This window comes from Zalophus californianus, chromosome 4 (genome assembly GCF_009762305.2).
Source record: "Zalophus californianus isolate mZalCal1 chromosome 4, mZalCal1.pri.v2, whole genome shotgun sequence".
Classification (NCBI taxonomy): Eukaryota; Metazoa; Chordata; class Mammalia; order Carnivora; family Otariidae; genus Zalophus; species Zalophus californianus.
In genome coordinates this window covers 117,477,365-117,499,360 of record NC_045598.1, presented here as the reverse complement: position 1 = coordinate 117,499,360, position 21,996 = coordinate 117,477,365, and the positions used below count along the sequence as shown (strand labels likewise).

The window sequence follows — 21,996 nt, the reverse complement described above, 5'->3', positions numbered from 1 at the left end:
CTCCGAAGTACTTTATACGAATCTCTGTTTCAAAACTAACCCAAAGCATTGCGATTCCTCATTTCTGTGTCTGTTTCCTCCTCCATCAGGTGCACTGCTTAGGAGAGCACCGTGTCTAACCTTCTACTCTGTCCTCCTATCTGCGACACCCATGACGGTGCCAGGCACCTTCCAGGCACTAAGAGGTGCAGGAATTCGTTAGGGGATAAAAAAAAAAAAAAAAAAAAAAAAAAAAGAAGATGCACTCAATCAAATAAGAAGGCAGAGAAGCGTCTAAGCATTTTTAGAACACTTTCCACTCAAGATAGTCATTTGGAACAAAGGGCTTATTCTTAGCTTTTGGATATGGATTTATGTTTTTATGCGTCCTGCCATTTGGCTTTTTTTCCTCATATAGACCCCTTGAATGGAAATAGGTAAGGAAACGGTACCTGGGTAGGGAATTTTCCCATAGGTGACGATTTCATACAGGAGAATTCCAAAGGACCACACATCAGACTTAATCGTGAAACATCCGAAGTTGATTGCTTCTGGAGCTGTCCACTTAATGGGGAATTTGGCACCTAAGGGAGAAGACATGTCTTACTTGGGCCTCTGAACTGAAACAAAAAAGTCATGGGCATGTCACCTTCATACTTTCCTTCTTTTGGGGAAAATTTTAACTATTTCTTTTGAATAGGTAATGCATACACATAGCACACGACAGAGATGGTACATACTGAAAATAGTTGCCTCCCTCCCCTGTTTCCCTTTTGGGCATTCCCCTTGTGAGAAGCAAAGTTTCCTTTTTTTTTTTTTTAAGATTTTATTTATTTATTTGACAGAGACACAGCGAGAGAGGGAACACAAGCGGGGGGTGGGAGAGGGAGAAGCAGACTCCCCCGCTGAGCAGGGAGCCCGATGTGGGGCTCGATCCCAGGACCTTGGGATCATGACCTGAGCTGAAGGCAGACCCTTAACCGACTGAGCCAGCCAGGCGCCCTGAGAAGCAAAGTTTCTTGCGTATCCTGCCAGAGACATCATAATGAGCCCACTTTAAACCAAAGAACATGACACAACGTAAAGAAATTTGTTCTCAGCTTGTATATTTGTCCCTTAACAGCAGCCTCTAAAGCATGTATCTTCAGTGTTCACATGTTCTTCAATGAACCCATACTATGTTTATATGGAATATAAATAACTCCTGATGTGTACATTCTTGCAGACCAATCTCTGTAAGCTCATACCAATAGGAATTTCAGATACTACTCCAAATGTTAAAGTCTCCTGATTTCACTTGCTCAGCCCAAACTTTAAACTTTTGGGAACTGGGTAGCATCATGATCTGCCCAGAGAGAGATAGTAATGACACTAGGATTCTCACAGGGAGCTGGTGAGGCTAAGGGACAAACCTGGCTCGGGGCTAACTTGCAGGGACATCTTGAAGAAAGTAGGGACTCAGGCACAGAATGTCATCCTTATATCCTGGAAAGGCTAGGGGTTTCCACCAACCGTTTTTAAAGATTTTAAACATGTTTGCCTTTATTAGGACTTCGCTTTGGAATTTCTTGTGGTGTCAGACCCAAATCGGAAATCTGAACGAGATCAATAAGGACAGCAGAAAGCCTCATGGAACAGCTAGGTACGGTGTGCAGGGCACTCACTATTGCACGTTCTGGGGACTGACCCTGCATAGCTGGGCAGTGGCAGGGGCCAGGGAGGGGGTTGGGGCACGTTGCTCCAGGAGGGGCCCTGGTGTATGTGGGGGGGGGTGGAGTCAGTCCCACACAGCGCATCTTGGTTTGAATCCTGGTTCTGCTGTTTCCAACGTGGTGTGACCCTGGCAAGCCACTTCCTGTCTCTGGGCTTTCTCGGCACCTTCATCTATAAGATGAGGAGACAGAACCTCCCCAAGGTTGGTGCCAGAGTTAACTGGGTTGATCTGCATGCTCGGCACAGGGTAAATACAGACAAAAGGTAATTATTATGGTGGCCCTGAAATGGCTACCATTTAATTCTAGGACCCAGGCTCTCTGAACTAAGCCACCTGTCTCACACAAGAATAGTTATTTTTTGAGGCACCACCAGTCTTGTCCAATTCAACAGAGCCAGTGGAATATGTTCTAGATGGTGAACTTTGAGACTACATCTCCTGGGTTTGGTTGTTGGCTCTCCCACTTACTACGGGAACTTAGAAGCTGCTGAACCTCTCTGTGGCCTCACCTATAAGGCGGGAGTGATAATAATAACAACACCAATAGGGCTTATTACATAGGGTTATTATAAACATAAAGAGATAACATGAAAAGCACTTAGAGGGGCGCCTGGGTGGCTCAGCCAGTTAAGCATCCAGTTCTTGGTTTTGGCTCAGGTCCTGATCTCAGGGTCCTGGGATTGAGCCCCGTGTCGGGCTCCACGCTTAGTGGGGAATCTGCTTGAGATTCTCTCTCTCCCTCTGCCTCTGCCTCTCCCTGCCTCGTGCGCTCTCCCTCTCTCTTTAAAATAAATAAATAAATCTTTAAAAAGAAAGAAAAGGAAAGAAAAGCACTTAGAATAGTGCCCGCCATACTGCAACTACTCACAAGATTTTAGTTGTTATTTTTTACTCCCTTTCCTCAAACTGTTTTCCTTCACCTGCCTTTTTGCTGAGAACACCCACCTAAGAGAACACAATCCTGAGGCAGGAGGAGAACCGCCTGAAGCATGATGGGCACAAGAGATGCTAAATAAATCGGGGCGCCTGGGTGGCTCAGTCGTTAAAGCGCTGCCTTCGGCTCAGGTCATGATCCCAGGGTCCTGGGATCAAGCCCCGCATCAGGCTCCTTGCTCAGCGGGAAGCCTGCTTCTCCCTCTCCCACTCCCCCTGCTTGTGTTCCCTCTCTCGCTGTCTCTCTCTCTGTCAGATAAATAAATTAAAAAAAATCTTTAAAAAAAAAGAGATGCTAAACAAATCAAAACAATGTTCTCAAGCTGCCATCTTTCCTCTTTCTTTCTTTTCTTTCTCTTTTTTTCTTTCTTTCTTTCTTTTCTTTCTTCTTTCTGTCTCTCTCTCTCTCTCTCTCTCTCTCTCTCTCTCTCTCTCTCTCTCTCTCTCTCTCTTTCTTTCTTTCTTTCTTTCTTTCTTTCTTTCTTTCTTTCTTTCTTTCTTTCTTTCTTCTTTCAAGATTTTATTCACTTATTTGTCAGAGAGCAAGAGAGAGAGCACAAGCAGGGGGAGGGGCAGAGGGAGAAGCAGACTCCCCACTGAGCAGAGCGCCTGATGCGGGGCTCTATCCCAGGACCCCGGGATCATGACCTAAGCTGAAAGCAGATGCCCAACTGACTGAGCCACTCAGGCACCCTCTCTGTGTGTTTTAATATGTGTAGAATATGGAAAGCGGTTAAATAAAGGAGTGCATTACATTTACTTCTCTGTGTGTGGTAATTTCCAAGTTTTAATTTGCAATGAAAATACCAGAATACAGGATACAGAATTATTGTTGCAAATGTCTTCTCTACAGTTAGGAACAGTGTACTTCATTGTTTGGGTAAAAAGCTTGAACATACAATATAAACAAAGAATTCTGAACTTGCCAAGTCTCTTTTTGTTTTCTTTTGCTTAACTGAAATACAAATGACAACATCTGTAAACTTTATAAACAGTATGTGGAGTTAATCAGGAGAGTAATTTTTAAAAACAACTATTAGAACAAACCCACAAACAACAGCTATGGTACATTGTGAACATTTTACAAAATGAGTTCTTTTTTTTAAGGATGACTATTGTAATTGCTTTGTAAAAAAAAAAAAAACAGACAAAAACAAAACTAAATAACAAAACATGTAAAGATCATAAAGATGGTGAGGACAACATACCTTCCCTTGCTGTGTACTCATTATCTTCGATTACTCGAGCAAGGCCAAAATCTGCAATTTTGCACATGAGTGACTCAGAGACCAGAACGTTTGCTGCTCGTAGGTCTCGGTGAATGTAGTTCTTCCTCTCGATGTATGCCATTCCTTCTGCAATCTGAAACCAAAAAGAGGCTCTCATTTTCAATTTAGGGGAGGCTATCACAGAGGACCATCAAGGAAAACCAAAACACTTATGAGTTCCTGAAATCCTTTCATGGATATTATTCTGGCCATTCAAGTTTTAAACACAGTGAGTAAAATACAACTAGTATTTTGAGTCCTTTCTAAAATAGCTGCCCCCACTCCAAATCTCCAATATAGGGGTCACGTCTCAATGTGATTTTTAACATAGCTGCATGTCTTGACATTTTCTAATGTGTGGGGAATCTTTTTAAGACCCTACTAAATTCTTGCATGAAGATCCACAGACATCACGATCCCAGTGTTTCAGATGAGAAAACGGAGCTGGAGAAAGTGACATGCCAATATGAATAAATGCTTGGGGTATCAAAATAGGATGTCCTTGGTCAGCAGCCTTGCTGTCGGATTAATCAACAGCCTGCAGAACCGGTTCTCTGAGCGCCCCCCCCCGCCCCCCCCCCCACAGTTCCAAGAGGAACAGAGAGATTCACCCTGACCACAAAGCACGACAGCAGGAAAGAATCCAAAGACCTAAACAGAACCATAAAGTAGGGGAGGTGAAACTACTTCATTGCTTGCTAGAAAACTGGGTTTTTAAGGGAATCAAAATGAGATGTTAAGGGAACATGTTACCAAATTATAAAGATAAGGATCAGGAAGGAACGAAGGAATCAAGGATAGATACACGGAAGGAACAAAGTATGTCGCTGGATCTGGTGCGCAGTGAGAAGGACAGGTCTAATTAGGATTCTGTCACATAGGAATGAAAGTATTCTTCTGGATTCTATCTTGAATTCCCGCAGTCTCAGGTCGGACGGAGGACCTGACTTTCCCCACTCCTGCACTCAGTTCAAGCCCCCCTTCAGCGAGGCCGGGCTGCTTTGCATGGAGCTCAGCTTACTGGCTGTGCTTCTCCTGGACCCTCCCCCGGACCACCTTGCCTCCCTCCCCTCGGCCAAACCCTACATTTACCTTCTGCCCAGAGGGCCTTCCCTGAACTCTTCTTGGATGGTTTCTCTTCACTCTCTGCCCACCCTCAATGGTCAGTTTGTACAAAAACCATCTGCACCTACTGATCAGAGCTCTGTCTTTATTTTCACCCTCTTTTGTGTGCCTATTGTTGTCATCCTGCCAGACAGGAGACACCTCCAGGGCAGAAGCCACACCTTGTACCTTGTCTGCCTTCCTGTGTATCTCTTGGAACCCTCAAGCTTGTCGCCAAGCCTCTTCTCAGAAAGTTCTTTAGGAAACATGCTGGGTTTTCAGTACTACCAGAATACTATGTTGCCAGCACACTGCTGCAGGAATTGGGCAGATGGGATTTTCGCGGCCACAAGTCTGGTGGGTAATAATCAGCACACACAAGGGCAGGTCTCAGCGTCCCATCAGCCCAGCAGTTGGCATCTGACTGACACCGAGGAACACCGTTTTGAACAGAGAAAATCATACATCGGAAAGAACAACAGAGGTCTGATCTTTTGCTTTTGTAGAAGTGACAATTTAATAACGTACAGCTTTTCCAAGCAATACCAGAGTGCATGGCCCTGGAGCAGTGCTGGTCAAGTGCAGAAGACCCGGGCTGCATGACCCCGAGCAGGTGTCGCTGGAGTCAGGTCCCTGCCCTCACTTCCGTGATGGTCTGGGCCACCGCATCCCTCCACAGGAATACTTTAATCCTCTGTGCAAGTCTGACCAGGTCATTCCCTGCTTAAAACTAGCTTCAAGACAAGGTCTGAACTTTTTTTTTAAGATTTCATTTATTTATTTGTCAGAGAGAGAGAGAGAGAGAGAGAGAGAGCAAGTGCACAAGCAGGGGGAGCGGCAGGCAGAGGGAGAGGGAGAAGCAGGCTCCCCGCTGAGCAGGGAGCCCGATGCGGGGCTCGATCCCAGGACCCGGGGATCATGACCTGAGCAAAAAGCAGGGGCTTAACCCACTGAGCCACCCAGGTGTCCCAGTGTCCGAACTCCTTATCACTGCTGCTGTGTGACCCGGCGCCTGCTCAACCCTCCTGCTTCCTCCCCGTTCACCAGCTCCTGTCCTGTATCCCGGTTCCACAGCTGTCTCTGCTTGGAATGTTCACTCTTGGCCCTTGGGCCAGCCAACTCATTCTGAAGGCCTTAGTGGAGATGTCACTTCCTCTAAGGAGCCTTACCAGACTCTCCTCTGCTAATGTGCGTGGTCTCAGGGCCCCAACTCCTTCTCTGTTTACCTATGATTGCAGCAGGAATGTAAATCCCTCAGGGCAGGTGTAGGGTGTGTACATTCCTATCCTTGGGCCCTTAGGTCACATTCCAATAGCTATATACAAATGGGGACAAGAACCCCAAAGAGCTGAAGTCAGCCACCATCTCAAGCTGAATCTGCACTTGCACTTGGCCTTGGCCCTGAGAACCTCCGCTGTGCCCCCCTCTAGGGACACAGACTGACCCACACAGATGTGTGCTGGTGGCATGGACAGAGCCTCTAGGCCACGGCACAAACTACCCACGTCTCTCTTATTCTTGCTGGTGGATTTTAATGATCTAAATGTTATTGAAAAAAAATGTTATAAAAAAAAAAAGCAGTAACTGTCACTCCTCTTAGAACTTTGATGAAGCTGGAAGGAAATTTCTTTCCTAGTGTCACACCACAGGTTAGTGCAATGGTTTGGAAGTCAACTGAATTTCCCTTCTGTGCATTTAGCAGTTAAGTCGTAACCCTATGCTAGTATTTCTTAACACAGCCAGCTGTGTCCCTGGGGATCTTTACATACTACCACCACCTACACCTCACCCTCACCCAATTAAACCTGAATCTATGGGAGTGGGGCAGTCCAGGTGGAGAACCACTCTAGACCCTTGTGACACAAAGTGTGGCCCTCAGGTCAGGAGCAGCCTTAACATCAAGTGGGAACTTGGCAGAAGTGTAGCATTTTCAACTCAGACCCAGATGTATTCATTCAAAATCTGAATTTTAACAAGATTTGTGGGTGATATGCATGCACATTAAGGTTTCAGAAGCACCACACTAGATCATACACTTTTAAACTTAAGCTATTTTAGGATTCAAAGTTCTACAGGGGGCGCCTGGGTGACTTGGTCAGTAAAGCGTCTGCCTTCGGCTCAGGTCAGGATCCCGGAGTCCTGGCGGTCCTTGGATGGAGTCCCGCATGGGGCTCCCTGCTCAGTTGGGAGCCTACTTCTCCCTCTCCCCTGCTTGTGCTCTCTCTCCCTCTCTCTTTTAAAATCTTTGAAAAAAAAAAATTAAAAAAAACTCAACGTTCTACATAGATTGGAAGGAACTCTTGGTCTCAACACATTACCTACAACCTTGCCAAGTGGATTGCTGTCCTCATAATGCTTGGGAAAGGAAGCTCCCGTACAGCTCAGCTTAAGCCACAGAAGGAGCAAGGTGTGCACCCAGCAGTAAGGAGCCTGGGCCAGCAGGAAGGAGGCTAAGGTTCAGGGCCTGATGACAGAGGTGCTGGCAATGCCTTGGCTGAAGACCTAGTCCATCAACAGCTCTGCATATGTGTCTTGAGCCTCTGTATTTCCTATCACTCAGCGAGAGAGACTCCTCCAGCCTCACAGCCTGGGGACAGGGGACCGTGGCCTCCGTCTCTCTATATCATGTTCTGGGGCTGGGCCATTATTCAGAGGACATGGGAATGATTTTATCCTTATGTTTTAAATCTTAGGAAGAGATTGTCTTCATTCTGGACCACAGCGGCCTCACAACACCAGGTCTGGTGATATACAAACTCGAGAAGACCTCAATTTCTGTAAACTCCCTGCTGAGGCTAACGAAGGAATGAAACATGTCTCTCATGTTCACGTACTCATTCCTAACTCTATGAGAGAGTCTGGGTGTGAAGCTACTGGAAAGTTGATATAAAACGTGTCCCCATTACCTAAGATGAGACCAATCATGTAAGAAGACAATGTTAGGGATGTTTTCCTACTCTGGGTTTAAAGCTAGCTGATTTACGTTTAGGTGTGCTTTGCATTTCTCATGTTCTTCAGCTCACAGAGCATGGCAAATGTACATTTTTTAAGTTCCTCTTTTTGTCCCTTCAGTGGAAATATATGATGATGACATTTCTCCCTTTGGGGTGTGTGTGTGTGTGTGTGTGTGTGTGTGTGTGTGTGTGTGTGTGTGTGTGTGTGTGGTGTTCTGCCATCCTGGGAGGGCCAAGAGGAATTATTAAGATAGTGACCCTGAGCCAGTAACCCACATGGGCTCTGGTGAAGTTCCAGGCATCTAGTACCTGGTGCAAGTTCTAGGCACAGGGGCCATATTAAAAATGCTGTCCCCAAGGTAAAGGGCAGTCTTATCTTGTCAGGTACTCGAGGAGCAGACTTCTAGTCCCATGCAATGCAAGTTTTTCCGAAAGGCCTTTTGGATGCAGTGTGAGAAGAAAAGAAATTGCTCATCTGGTGTCTGCATGGGGGAAATGAACGGGCTAAAAACACACGTGCAACCAGGGAAAAAAGGTATTATCAAATGCTCTGACCCCAAATACGCTGGCCTGTCTCTTCTGCTGCTGGTGTGAAATAGAAAGTATCATCCCTCCCAACAGATGTACCCTCCGTGGCCTATAACAAGGTCGAAGGCACCGTCCTCCAGGGGGAGGTGAGCCAGGTGTCTTAGCTGGTGGGGGAGCTGGATCGGGGTGGATTTCAGACCCTCCTCAGCACCTCAGAGGGGCCTTACGGGCATACTCTGCATGGTGGTATCACCAGCGTGTGTCTATTTTCTGGTGTATTCATATCTACAGATGTGATTTTACACACACACAAATACACACAAGCCTATGGCCAGTTTTCAGAACGCCAACATTCTGTAAAGCACTACAGCCTCTGCTCATTACTTTCGACTACGCACAAACACATACACACCCATACACGCCCGTGTGCACACTTATGATCGCAAAGTGGGCACAGAACACTAAATCTAGAGTTCTGTTTACTTTGCAAATACATTTTTCCCCCCAGGGTACAAGGTCAGAAATCAGACCAGAGTTTTCAGAAGCATGTGAGCTGAGCTAACTCATTTAAATTCCTTCTCCAACATTAGCGTTCAGATAGAAAGTCCACGTTCCTCTTCCCAAAATGGGGAGTAAATATGGCGGGCAGCTCAGCAGACCCTCTTCACACACCCCTGCCCGGGCTGCTCTGAGGAAGGCAACAAGGCTCCCACTCTCCGAGTGATGCACAGCTTCCATCATCAAATACATTTACTGAGGAGCAAGTTGACAATGGCCAACTGGGGGTCTCAGGACAGTTCTGCTTGGGGCAGGAAATACCTAAGGACTCCAGCCGCTGGGGAAATGTCCAGTGGGCTTATTTTATGTGGAATACAACTCTAGAGGGGGAAAAAAAAATCTCAATTATGTTTTTACATACCAAAGCAGAGCTCAAATAATCCTCCTCGTAAGTGACCTTCCTCGTTAGCAATGACCACAGAAGTCACTCATCTTTTCCTGTTTTTCTTAGAGGTCCAATCAGAAGCGTGTCCACCCAGCATCCCACATAGTACGTATGCCCCAGCTTCCAGCAGTTTCTCTCCCATTCAGATGCTCAGGCTCTGAGCCTTCAGTAGCCTGTCCCAAGCCTGTGCTCTTGGATGGCTTGCCTGGCACACACACTGGGCTGCTTTCCCCAGAGAATCTGAGTGACGCTTTGGACACATAACAAAATGTTTGTGTGGACTGCCTTGCTCTGGAAGTCTTGCTCTGGTGTTCTTGTATTCATCCTAATTACTATCACTTTTCTGAGAAATTGGCAAATAACAAGCTATCTTGCTTAGTGAGTTATTTTTTATTTTAATGAGAAGAAGCCCACATTTGAGTCAGATGACGGAGGGAATAAAGGAATGAAAGGAACCTAATTGAGGGACTCAATGTGATCTCTCAAGCAAAGCTAAAATCTGCCCCAGGAAATTCCAGCCTAAATGAGAATCTGGAACTGAAAATAAAACCTGTCTTAGAATTGGCTGGTTGGAAAACATTTATCATCTAGACAAGCAATGAGAGAAATTAAACAAGAAAAGTGCCAAAAGGCAGGAAAGAATAAAAATCTGGTTTTATTGCTTTACCTGTCCTAATAGGCATCGATAACTTTATTCTTTAGATGATGTATTTCCTTCCTACACTTGGGAAAAATAGAATTCAAATAATCGATCACTTTCAAAAGTCCTAGGAAGCGTGTGAAATAATGATAATGATAATATTAATAAGTTGGAATGGAACCAATGAAAAGCAATTGGGTAAAACCTACAGTCTATGTGAAGGATCCTTTGTAATAGGGATCCCCTAGGGTCAATCTGAGCTACAGAGCATTTAATGACCGCAGAAAAATAGAATGTAAGACAACAGGGAGCTTTCAAAAAGAAAGCTTAATTAAGAACACATCTCCTCTGTACTCCAAATATGACAGCATTTGTTTTATAGCCCTTGATAGTTTTTATAAAAACATTTTTCTATTAATATTCATTGATCTTTCCATACTGGAGTCCTACACTCTTCAATCTGTAATTTGGTAGAGGAAGGGATGGAACAGAGAGCTTATTCCTTGCTGTGTTTTGGGGTGAAAATTTCTTAGAAATATTGTTTTAGTTTTATTTGGTTATTATGTTTTTCTTTATTTTTCTCTTTCAAGTGAAACTGCTAAGAAGTAGTGAAGTGTATTACTTTGATGATGGTGGTGATAGTGATGATTATAGCTGCCATGCACTGGCGGCTTACTCTGCCCAGGCACCTGCCAGGCATTTATCAACCTTAAAAGAAGCCTATGAGGCAGGCAATCTTCATAGCAAAGATAAGGAAGTTGAATCTTGGGGCGCCTGGGTGGCTCAGTTGGTTAAGCGACTGCCTTCGGCTCAGGTCACGATCCTGGAGTCCCGGGATCGAGTCCCGCATCGGGCTCCCTGCTTGGCGAGGAGTCTGCTTCTCCCTCTGACCCTCCTCCCTCTCATGCTCTCTGTTTCTCATTCTCTCTCTCTCAAATAAATAAATAAAATCTTAAAAAAAATCATTAGGAAGCTGAGTCTTGGAGAAGGTAATTTTTTTCCTGGATAAACTTGGATTTGAATCCCAGTTTGGCTGGTCCCACCACCTGTGCTCTTAACCATTCATCCAGACTGGCTTCTTCCTTTACAAAGAGGTACAGATAGCGGAAGGCTCACGGAAAGTTACAAGGAGGGAAAAGAGAAATAAAAAAACAAGATAATTTATAAAGTGGCCAAGTTAAAGTTTGCAGTCTGTCAGACTACCTTCAAAGCTCAAAGATGAGGGCAGTTTGCTATATGCAAACGTTGGGCTGGTGAGGTTCTGGTGACTGGTCAACATTTAATCCATCCAACGGTATGCAAGAATGTCTCAGGGAGACACCCACAATGTCACTGAATATCATATTCAAATCAGTAAGTTTCCATGAAGGAGATTCACCTTCTTTAGCAAAAAAGGAAGATACATTTTTCAACAATTCCCATAGATGTTCTCTTATGAAAACTTGTTGGAGTACTTCACACCCATGAGGATGGCTATTACAAAGACAAACAAGCAAAAAACAAACAAACAAAAAAGCAGAAAATAACCAGTGTTGGTGAGTATGTGGAAAAATTGGAATCCTCATGCTCTGCTGGTGGGAATATAAAATGGTGCAGCCACTGTGGAAGACAGAATGGGTGTTCTTAAAAAAATTACCATACAAACATGGAACTACCCTGTGATCCATCAATTCCACTTCTGGGTATATCCCCCTAAAATTAAAAGCAAGTGTTTGTACAATATGTAACAGATATTTGTATACCTCTGTTCATAGTAGCATTTTTCACAAAAGCCAAGAGGTAGAAGAAACCTAAGTGTCCACTGATGAATGAATGGATAAACAAAATGTGATCTATACACACAATGGACTATTATTTAGCCTTAAAAAAAGGAATGAAATTCTGACACATGCATGGATGAAAATTGAGGACATTATGTTAAGTGAAATAAGTCAGTCACAAAAGGGCAAATACTGTACGATCCCACTCATATTATGTACTTTGAGCAGTCAAATTCATAGAGACAGAAAGGAGAAAGGTGGTTGTCAAAGGCCGGTGGGAGGGAGAATGGGGAGGTGTTTAGTGGGTCTAGAGTTTTATTTTTGCAAAATGAAAAAAGTTCTGGAGATGGACAGTGGTGATGATTGCACAACAACATGAATGTACTTATTGCTATTGAACTGTGCACCTAAAAATTATTAAAATGGTGAACTTCATGTTCTGCATATTTTACACACCCAAACACACACACGTAAAACTGTCCTGGAAGCCTCCCACTGTAGGAAAGCAGGGTGAGCGCCCAGCAGAGGCTCTTGCTGTAGGGAGAGTGGCCAGCAGAGGACTCATCACCCACCCACCTGTGCAATGCAGCTTCCCATCAAGGACAAGACGTGGCAGCTTGCCATGGCACACCAGATGGGAGCACCCATGCATGCCCGGGCGGGACCAGACCAAAGTGGGAAGCAGCCACAGCTCCTCCCACGTCCCTCCTTCCCCTTTGGCAGCTCCTCAATCCAGCCTTGGCTAAACCTGGCCAAGATGTGCATACATAACTTGGGATCGGCAGGAAGCAGAGGAATTACCATTGATGGCTCAGGACAGAGTCAGACTGTTGTGAGGGTTCCGAAACTTTAGAATGACTCAGCTTGGGTTTATATAAAACGGGGGTGAGTTTCTTCTCGAAGCCTCAAACTTTCCACTCTGCAAAATGGTGATAATAATAGTAGCAACCTGGTAAAGCCCAGATGAGATTGACAGGGAGAATGGAAAAATGCTTGATGCTAGATTATCACTCTCATGACTATCACTGCTACTAATCTTAACCACAGAAAGACCCAAATCCAGATTTGGCTCATAATGTCAAATGACAAACTGTAGAGCTGATCTTGGAGAGCCAAGGGGCAAGTGGCGGGAAGCTGCCGGCACCGTATTCAAGTGTAGCCCCGGGCACGCCAGCTGGCAGCCCCCCTGCCTGCCGGCCCCCTTTGGCTGAGAGGCTGCCACCAACCTTGGCAGAAGCTGACTTCCGGACTCCGCGTGACTAGCTAGCTCCCTTCTACCGACTGCCTGCGAAGGTAAAGGGATGATCTGCCAAAGAGTCCCCTGCCCTCCCCGTCGTGAAAGTGACTGGCCACTTCGGTAGAGTGGATAAATGGCACTCGGGGATTAGAGATCGCCTTTGCTTACTGTTCCCTCTGCTACATCAATTTTGCTGCTACTACGACGATCTAAGTGAACTACTCCTTGATCTGTGGCTAATGAGCCATGCTCCTGCTTATCACTTTGAAAAGAGAAGGAAGCAAATGGTTCACGACTTCTCCCACTGAGGGAGGAAAAGAGAAAAAAATAATGGCTCTTACTTCTGAGCTTGAATACGGATTGCCTCCGAGGTGGAATGTGAACCAACCAAGATATTCCCCCAAAGCACCTCAAACTGAGAAACAATTCACTCTCCTCAAATGTCAAATTTTGCTCAGTGAAAACAAGCTGGAAATGTCAAAAGACTTACAAACATTCATGTTCTGATCTGGTTATCTGGCTACTGGGGGCAGGGGAAGGGCGGGGGGGGGGCTTCTAAAGTAAGGAAATAAAATAAGTAAAGGTTTGTCCACAGAAATGTTTTGTATTGTTATTTGTATTAGTGAAGAACTGGAGATTCTTCTTATGTTAATCTATAAGGGAATGTTAAAGAAATCGTGATAGAATCATAGGAGTAGAATATTGTACTGTAAAGATACATACATGTTTGTGAAGGATTTTTCATAAAATGAAAAACTATAATATTCAGTCCAATACATATGAAACAGCACATATGGTACAAACCTAATGTGTGATTAGAAATAATTAAAATGGATGGTGACGAGCTGATTGAAAAAATGAGCAAAAGTTTAAAGAAAGAGTTCCCAGAAAAATAAACTTCAAAGAATATAAAAAAAGGTGTTTGACTTCATCTATATTAAATAAACATAAATTGCAATAATGAATGCTAAATTTGACTTATTGGATTGGATTAGAGAATGCTAATAATACCCAGTTTGGGCAAAGGGATGAAGCAAAAGGTACTCTCATTTTTTTGGAAAGACTTTCAGGAATAATTACCAAAATTTAAAATGTATACACACTTTTGGTAGATCTACAACTTACAATTTATCATTCAAACACACTTGTGCAAGTATACAAAAATGTAGCAAAGGCTCTTCACCATATAGTGTTTCTTACAGTAAAAACAAGACAAACAGAAAAACCCAGAAAATAACATAAATGTCCATCAATAAGGCAATGGTTAAATAAATCACAGGACATCTATACAGAAGCAGTGATAAGTGCTTTAAAAGAATGAGGGGGATCGTTCTATACTGATACAAAAAAGAAAAAAAAAAACATAGCCCAGATATGTTAAGCTATAGAATTGTAGCATGATACATATCGTGCATTTCCATGGGGGCTGGGGAAGAATGGCCATAATCTATGCTGGTACCTGGAAAGATGCATTAGAGTTGCTAAAATTGGGACCAAGGAATGGGGGTTTTTAGTTTCTAAGCTATAGTATAGTTAGACCTTTCTTTTTTAACCCATTATTGATATAATGCTTAAAAAATCATTAAACAAATAAAATAAAACTGAAATATAGCATAAGAACAAACAAAAATGCTTATAAGAGAATAATAGGATCTGAATACTATTTTTTCATTTTTTTCAATAATTCTATCGTAAGTATGCATTGACCTTTTTTTTAAGATTTTATTTATTTGAGAGAAAGGGAAAGCAAGAGAGATCACAGAGGGAGAGGGAGAAGCAGACTCGCCACTGAGCAGATTGCTCAATGTGGAACTCGATCCCAGGACCCTGAGATCATGACCTGAGCCGAAGGCAGACGCTTAACGGACTGAGCCACCCAGGTGCCCTTACATTGACTTCTAATGAGGAAAAAAAAAAAACCTCTATGTAAGAAAAAAAAAAGAAATCTGATACGGATCACAGTTTCCCAGAATATCCCAGAGCATAAATACGTGTTTTGTGCTATAGGAACCTTGAAAGACCTTCAGGATTATTCACTAAGTACGTATTCACATTTACATGATCATATTATACATGTAGATGCCACAAGTTCACATAAAGCAGCTAGGGGTGTAACTGAGTGTCTAGTGACTTGTGGCTTCACAGGATGCCACACCTGGAGGACACTCTTAGCATGTTAAAACACTGAAGATCACTGTCGTTCTGAGGCAGGGTCTTCCATTAGCCTGAGGACCATTTTCCGTTTATTTGCACCCTGTCCAGCCTGCCCGCCAGGAGCCTAGTCCTGTTCTGGGTGCCGTGGGCAACTAAACATAGTCCCTACTTTGCAAAGTTTACTTCCCAGAGAGGCCAACAGACATACCCTAAGTCAGACAGCCAAGAACCAAAGAAAATATATAGGCACGGGTGCCTTATTTCAACTCCAACAAAATACTTTAAAGAACTTGCGTTTTGTTGGGTGAAAAGAACCCCTGGGCAAAGCCTGAGTTCTAGCTCTGAAATTCACCCCTGACTTATTTTTCCTGTGACCCATTTAATGAAGCCTACACCATGAGATCTGATAAATTCCAAATATACCTGAGACAGCTTTGCTATAATCTTTATTCATATTTCAACCCTCTTGAAATAAGTTTCCAAGATAACATGTGTTTATGAATGGAGCCCATGAAGGTTGCCTCTCATGCCATCTTCCCTTTCCTCAGGGTCTGGGAGCAGGAGGGGGAGCTGAAATGGCTGAACCCAAGGAAAAAGCACTGTCAAGTATTTTGTTCACCAGGCAGAATTCCTCTGTGCCTAATGACTGGAGGAAACAGTTACTGGTCTTCACGATCTCAAAGGAGGATGAGAAATACAATCCTCCCTAATGGCTATGGGAAAAGAAGCAGTAGACTCAACCCCTGAACAACACAGGTTCATACTATGCGGCGTTATTTGTGGATTTTTGTGGATAAATACAGTACAGTACTATAAATGCATCCTCCGTATGATTTTCTTTTTCTCCTCTTTTTAAAAAAGATTTATTTATTTATTTGAGAGAAAGCGAGCACACAGAGGGAGAGGCAGAGGGAGAAGCAGACTCCCTGCTGAGCAGGGAGCCCGATGAGGGACTCAATCCCAGGACCCTGGAATCATGACCTGAGCAGAAGGCAGATGCTTAACCGACTGAGCCACCCAGGCACCCCTTCCTTATGATTTTTTTTTTTTACTTTCCTTATGATTTTCTTAATAACATTTTTTTCTCTTTAGCTTACTTTATCATAATACAGTATGTAATATGTGTAACATACAAAATCTGTGTTAATCAACTTCATGTTATCAGTAAGACTTTGATCTAGTAGTTATGTCCAGGGGGAGTCAAAAGTTATACACAGATTTTCAGCTGCTTAGGGGGGGTCAGTGCCCCTAAAACCTGTGCTGTCCAAGGGTCAACTGTACTTTTCAAGATGTATGACCTAGAAAAACGGTCACTCACTTAGTTCAGCAAATTCGTAAGGACAGTGCTTTCCAGACTCATCCAAGTCCCCAAGACAACCTGCAGCTTGTCCTGGGCCCTGCTTCTTAATTACTGATACCAAAGAGAAGGACCCAGAAACCTACAGAGTTTAAACAAGGGCCCAAGGGGAGTCTTATGATAAGGCAAGTCCAAGAAACCCTGTGATACAGACTTCCACACAAATAAAAGAATAAAACATTTGTGAGAAGATGGAACTTCTGAAAGATAGTCTATGGCAAGACTGCCACCACAGGCAGATAGCCTCTGTGGGGCCTTCAGCTCGTCTTCTGAGTGAGGCACAGAGCAACTGGAGGCTGAGAAGAGGAGGATGTTGATCTGATTTAGGTTTTGGGAGCAGCACTCTGGCTGCCGCGTCTCACATGGGCTCTGGAGGAAGCAAGAGCCGAAGCACAAGACGAATCAGGCAGCTCCTCAGTAATTTGTTTTGAGAGACAGCGTGGGACTTGGGCCAGAGTGACAGTGGTGGAGGAGTTAGGAATGTGAATCTGTTGTAGAAGTAGAATCACCTGATTTGATGAAGGATTGGACGTAGGAGAAAGAGGGTCAACAATGACTTCAAGGTTGGGGCCCGATGACTAGAAAGATGGAGTTGCCGCCACCAGATGGGGAGAAAGCTCTGGTTGGGCAGGTTCTGCAGTGGGGAGGACAGGTGCTCTGTTCGGGCAGTGTTGAGTCTGACATGCCTGAGACACATGCATGCGGAGATGCTGAATAAGCACTCAGCTCGGGGGAGCAGATCGAGCTAGAGAGAGACACTTCAGAATGCTCAGAGTATAGACAACTGTGCTGGGCCAGAGAGAGTCCCCCCTCAAATTCATGATCACCTGGACCCTCGGAACGTGACTTATTTAGAAATAAAGTCTTTGCAGATTGAATTAGTTAAGGATCTCACCATGGAGTCCCATCCTGGGTTTAGGGCGGATCCTAAATCCAATGACCGGTGTCCAAGGCCAGTGTCTTATAAGAGAATGGCAGAGGGGGCTTTGAGACACGGATGCAGAGGACCAGGGCTGTGAGGAAAGAGACAGAGTGAAGTACTATTGCCACAAGCCAGGGAACACCAGGAGCCAGGAGGTGAAGAGGCAAGGAAGGCTCCTCCCCTAGAGCCTTCAGAGGGAGCACATCTGAGCCGACTCTTTATTTAGGACTTGTGGTGCCCAGAACTGTGAGAGAATAAATCCCTGATGTTTTAGGCCACCCAGGTGGCGGGGATTTGTTATGGCGGCTCTAGAAAAGCAACCCAACACTTTCAATGGGATCACTTAGGAGGTCAATGTGGGGAAAGAGAAGGTCCTAGGGCTGAGCTCTGGGACCCTCCCATGGTTAAATGTTGGGAGATGAGGAGGAAATGGCCAGTGGGAATGGCGTCTCAGAAGCCAAATGAAGAGAGCATGTCTGGGAAGAGGGAGGGACCAGCTGCACCAACCATAGCCAGAAGTCCACCAGAGAAGAGGCAGAGGAATGCCCTTGAACTCATGTGGTGGGATCACCTACAACTTGCCAGGACCTGTTTTGGTGAATGGTGCCCAGTTCAAGAGTAGGGCACAGGAAAGGAATTGGGAAAAATGAGGATAGTTCTTCCAGGGCTTTTGACCCTACAAGAAGGGAGGAGAAAAATGGAGGTGGAGGTAGCTGGAGAGAGAGATGGAGGAAAGGGAGAACTTGCAATTCTTTTGAGAATGGCACAGAAACGAGGGGGAAACGCTAATGAGGAATTTCTAGAACAATGTCTTGAAATGGCAAGAGGGGGTGGGACCTGCTGCCTGAGGCAGGGTGCTGTCACACCAGGAATGAGGGGGTGGGGGGGGGCGGTTTTGGAAATCCACTGAGGGAGGGCAGGGGGAGGAGGTAAGGCTTAGGTGCAGAGGAGAAGGAGAAGGTGAAAAACAGTTGTCTAGAAGTGTGAGGAGGCAGCCCCATCACGGGCCTTGATTTAGAAGTGCAAAAAGGCAGCATGTCACATCGGCGCTGGCAGCAGCTGTGAGGTACGGGGCCCAAACAGGTAAAGCGTAGGACTTAAGGCACGTGTGACAAAGGGGGAGGCCCAAGTGGGTCTGGGGAGGCCCAAGTGGGTCTGCAGAAGCCAGGTCAGGACAGAAGAGAAACAACGAAGGTAGTGGAGACATGGGGACAGTTGGAAGGTTTGATGGGTCGGGAGTGCTGGGAAGCGATTGTTGGAGGTGGAGGCAGGGGGGTGGGGGTGGGGGGAGCCAGACAGATGGGGGCCGGTGGACCGGCTAGGACTTGTGTGGGGTGCAGCTATTGGTCATCAGCATAGAGTGGGCTGCGTGCAGCAGTGGAGGAGAGAGGACGGAGTCCAGGAGGAGAGAAAGTCAAGAAACCGAGAGGCCTGAGTCTGAAGGCCTACCTGCTTGGATCCCTACCAACAACGGCAGGGTCTCCAGGCGCTGGAGGGAGGAAGCGCTGAAACATGGCAGTGACAAGTGTCCAGGGATCCGGGGACAGCTACAAAGAGGAGGGGGGGTGGACCTCAAAGCTGGGGGTCCTGGCGGGGGAAGGGGGTGGGTAGAGAGAGAGAAGGCCTGGATCTTCCATAGGGAGAAAGTACAAAAATGATCTTCATTAGGAAATGTGCAAGCAGCCGGCTCTGTAACACAAGGCGTCGCCCAGCCAGTTACGTTCTAGACACGGGAGGAGATGTGGAGAGAACATGTAACAGGAGCTGGAAATCCTGATACTGGAAGAAGAATCAGCCAGCCCATCGCCACTCGAATTCCAGCATCTTCGCCTCTGCAGGTGGCTGCAGGCACAGACACAGGGCTCCCCCAGCCCCAGGGAAAGGCCGCCAAAGGATCCGAAGGACACAGTGGGATGAAAACCTTGCTCGGTACTCCCCCCCTCCCCAAGTTAAATGCATCCACTACTGGCTTCAGTGTTAAATGTTTCGCTTATAATTTTTCATTCCTCCCGGCATTCTCTATTCCACCGACAAGGAGAAACAAGCAGCTCTTTGTCTTCACATCAAGGCCCAGATACTTGTATTCTACTTCCTTCTTCTTTTCTCACTTCTGTTTAGACCAACAAGGCAAGTTTTGTGCAGGAAAGTAAACACACTTGGAGGAAGAGGAAGAATGAATGTATCAAGAAAATATTTTACGGTTAAATACACCTGAATAGTGACCCAGAGCTTATGAAGCAGAGAATAAAGAATTTATTGTCTTAAACTGAATATAGGCAGTCCCCACTTTGGTCAATAGAGTCGTTCAACAAATATGATTGAGCAACTACTATTTACATGGCAATAAGTGCTGGGGATACCAAAGGTAAACAAGAACTTACCAAAACATTCAAACTGCCATAAGCGTTCTGAAAGAAACAAACAGGAGGCCAAGATAGAGAAGAATGGGCTGAGCGGGGGCTTGGGATGGAATTATTTTAGGAGGGATGGTTGGGGAAGGTGTCCTTGAACAGGAGGTGGAGCAGAAGGGGTGGATTCCGGAAGGGGGCTTGGGAGAGGCACTAAGATAGGACAGAGCCTGGTGGGCTCCCGATGGGAATACGGCAGGATGCTTGGGGAGTTGGCCATCATCATAGGCCATCAGGATATTTTAGAAATGTGATGGGAATCCACTGAAGGTGCTAAGCAGGGATGCAAAATCATCCTATTGGTGAGACCCCTCAAGCAGTCTACTTCACAGGGACAGAAATGAAAGGGGTGGTTGCCAGGGGCCGGGGAGAGAAGGCAATGGGGAGTCAGTGTTCAACAGGTGGGGACTTCCAGTTTGGGAAGATGAAAAAGTTCTGGGGATGGATATGAGGAACGGTTGCATAACAATGTGGATGCACTTCATGCCACTGAACAGTACACTTAAAAATGGTTAAAATGGTAAAATTTTATGTTATGTATATTTGACCGCACTACAAAATGCACATATACATTTATCTAATTGGCCCTGCCTACTCCGGGCGGCTTGGAGGAGGAAGCCAAAGAGACCTTAAGAAGAGGTTGCCAGGTAAAATACAAAGAGAACACTGCTACTCAAACATTGTTCCTTGTTTACCTGAAAGTCACATGTCACTGGGAGGCCGTGAATTTCTACTCGCTCAGTCTAGCAACACAGTTAATAGGCAACCACCATCGTTCAGATGAGATTTGATACTGGGGGGAGGGAGGGAGATATATTTCAGAAGAAGGAACGAGAGAGTTTGTTTACCAGCTGTCTATCAGGGCAGGGGGTGGAAAGAAGAGAGGCTCCAGGAGCTGACCCTGGAGTAGGGTGTGGGGGGTGTTGGTGGGAGGAAGCCAGGCTGGGAGGCCCCTGCAGGCCCACTTCCTGGGGACTGCAACCTCCCTGGCTCTGGCTGCTGCCAAGGGCAGGAGCTCTGGGGGTTGCAGGAGGGGGCCAGCAAGGGGTTTCCTAGAAAGGGGTGTCCTCGTGAGGAGGGAGGGAGGTCACGTGGTGGCACCTGTGGCTCAGCTGCCCTCTGGCGGCCCCTCATTTGCTGCGGCATCCCTGGCCCCTCGATTCCTGGGGCAGGACCTCAGTCTGGCTGCTGAGCTGTGCCAGGGAGATCAGAAATGCAATTTCCCTGGTGAGGGACAGCAAATAAGGCTTCTGCTCTGCTGGCCAGAGGCTGTGAAGCCACCAGGGAAATGCATTCCAGGTGCCAAATTGACCTCACAATAAACTCTGAAGACAACAAACCGTTCTTAAAGTGGGGATCGGGGGGTGTGGGGGCGACTTCTGGTGACTCAATTTAAAACAATTTTTATATTTTATGAAACCCACGAGCAATGTAACAGTGTTAAGGCCCACATTCCAAGGACAGGGGAAGAAAGATTTTTTTTTCCCTACAGCACACTACAAAAACATTTTTTAAAGATCCATCATTTAAAAATCTCTCTTTAAGTAATTTTATTTCATTTTTTTTCCTTCATAGAAAATAATCGGTATGAACTTACTTTTGAAAATAAAGACTATCCAATTGCATTGAAGTAATGACAGAAATCAGTTGTTTCGAGAGTGTGGCTGGGGAATGGTGGGGGAGAACTGAGAGGGAAGGGCAGGAGGGTGAGGAGAAGCCAACCAGGTTTAGAGAGGAAGCCGTACAGACAAAAGAAAGGATTCCAAGAACTGGGAGCAGGGGAGGAGAGCTAGGAACAGGGAAGGGCCATGAGGCCAGGGGTGGGGCTTCCACCTAAACTGCTACACTCACAGGGGTAGCCAAGTTCCAAGTTCTTCAAGGCCTTCCTGGTTGCAAAAACCCAATGGGAAGTTCCTACCTCCCCCTTACAGGGCTGTCTCCCAGGACGATGCTCCTGCTGTCCCCAGGCCGGCCTCCGTCCTTTCCCTGGGGCTCTGCTCCCTTCACCCATTCTCCCTGGGAAGTCATGAGATCCCCATTAAAAGGACGGTCTGAAGGGCCAGGCTTCCGGTCCATCCTCCAGCTCCTGTCTACA

The 21,996-nt window shown here is 45.6% G+C and overlaps 1 protein-coding gene across 6 annotated transcripts in view; it reads right to left on the bottom strand.

Moving 5' to 3' along the window:
* The window catches only part of LYN (LYN proto-oncogene, Src family tyrosine kinase), a 115,143-nt gene that overhangs the window by 7,214 nt on the left and 85,933 nt on the right, over positions 1-21,996 (bottom strand). For all 6 annotated transcript variants that reach the window (XM_027577290.2, XM_027577312.2, XM_027577307.2 and 3 more), the window contains exons 11-12: positions 3,835-3,988; positions 432-563 (exon numbers count right to left, since the gene is read on the bottom strand). In XM_027577290.2, the coding sequence (XP_027433091.1) occupies positions 432-563; positions 3,835-3,988 (286 nt within the window). The remainder of the gene's footprint in view (positions 1-431; positions 564-3,834; positions 3,989-21,996) is intronic.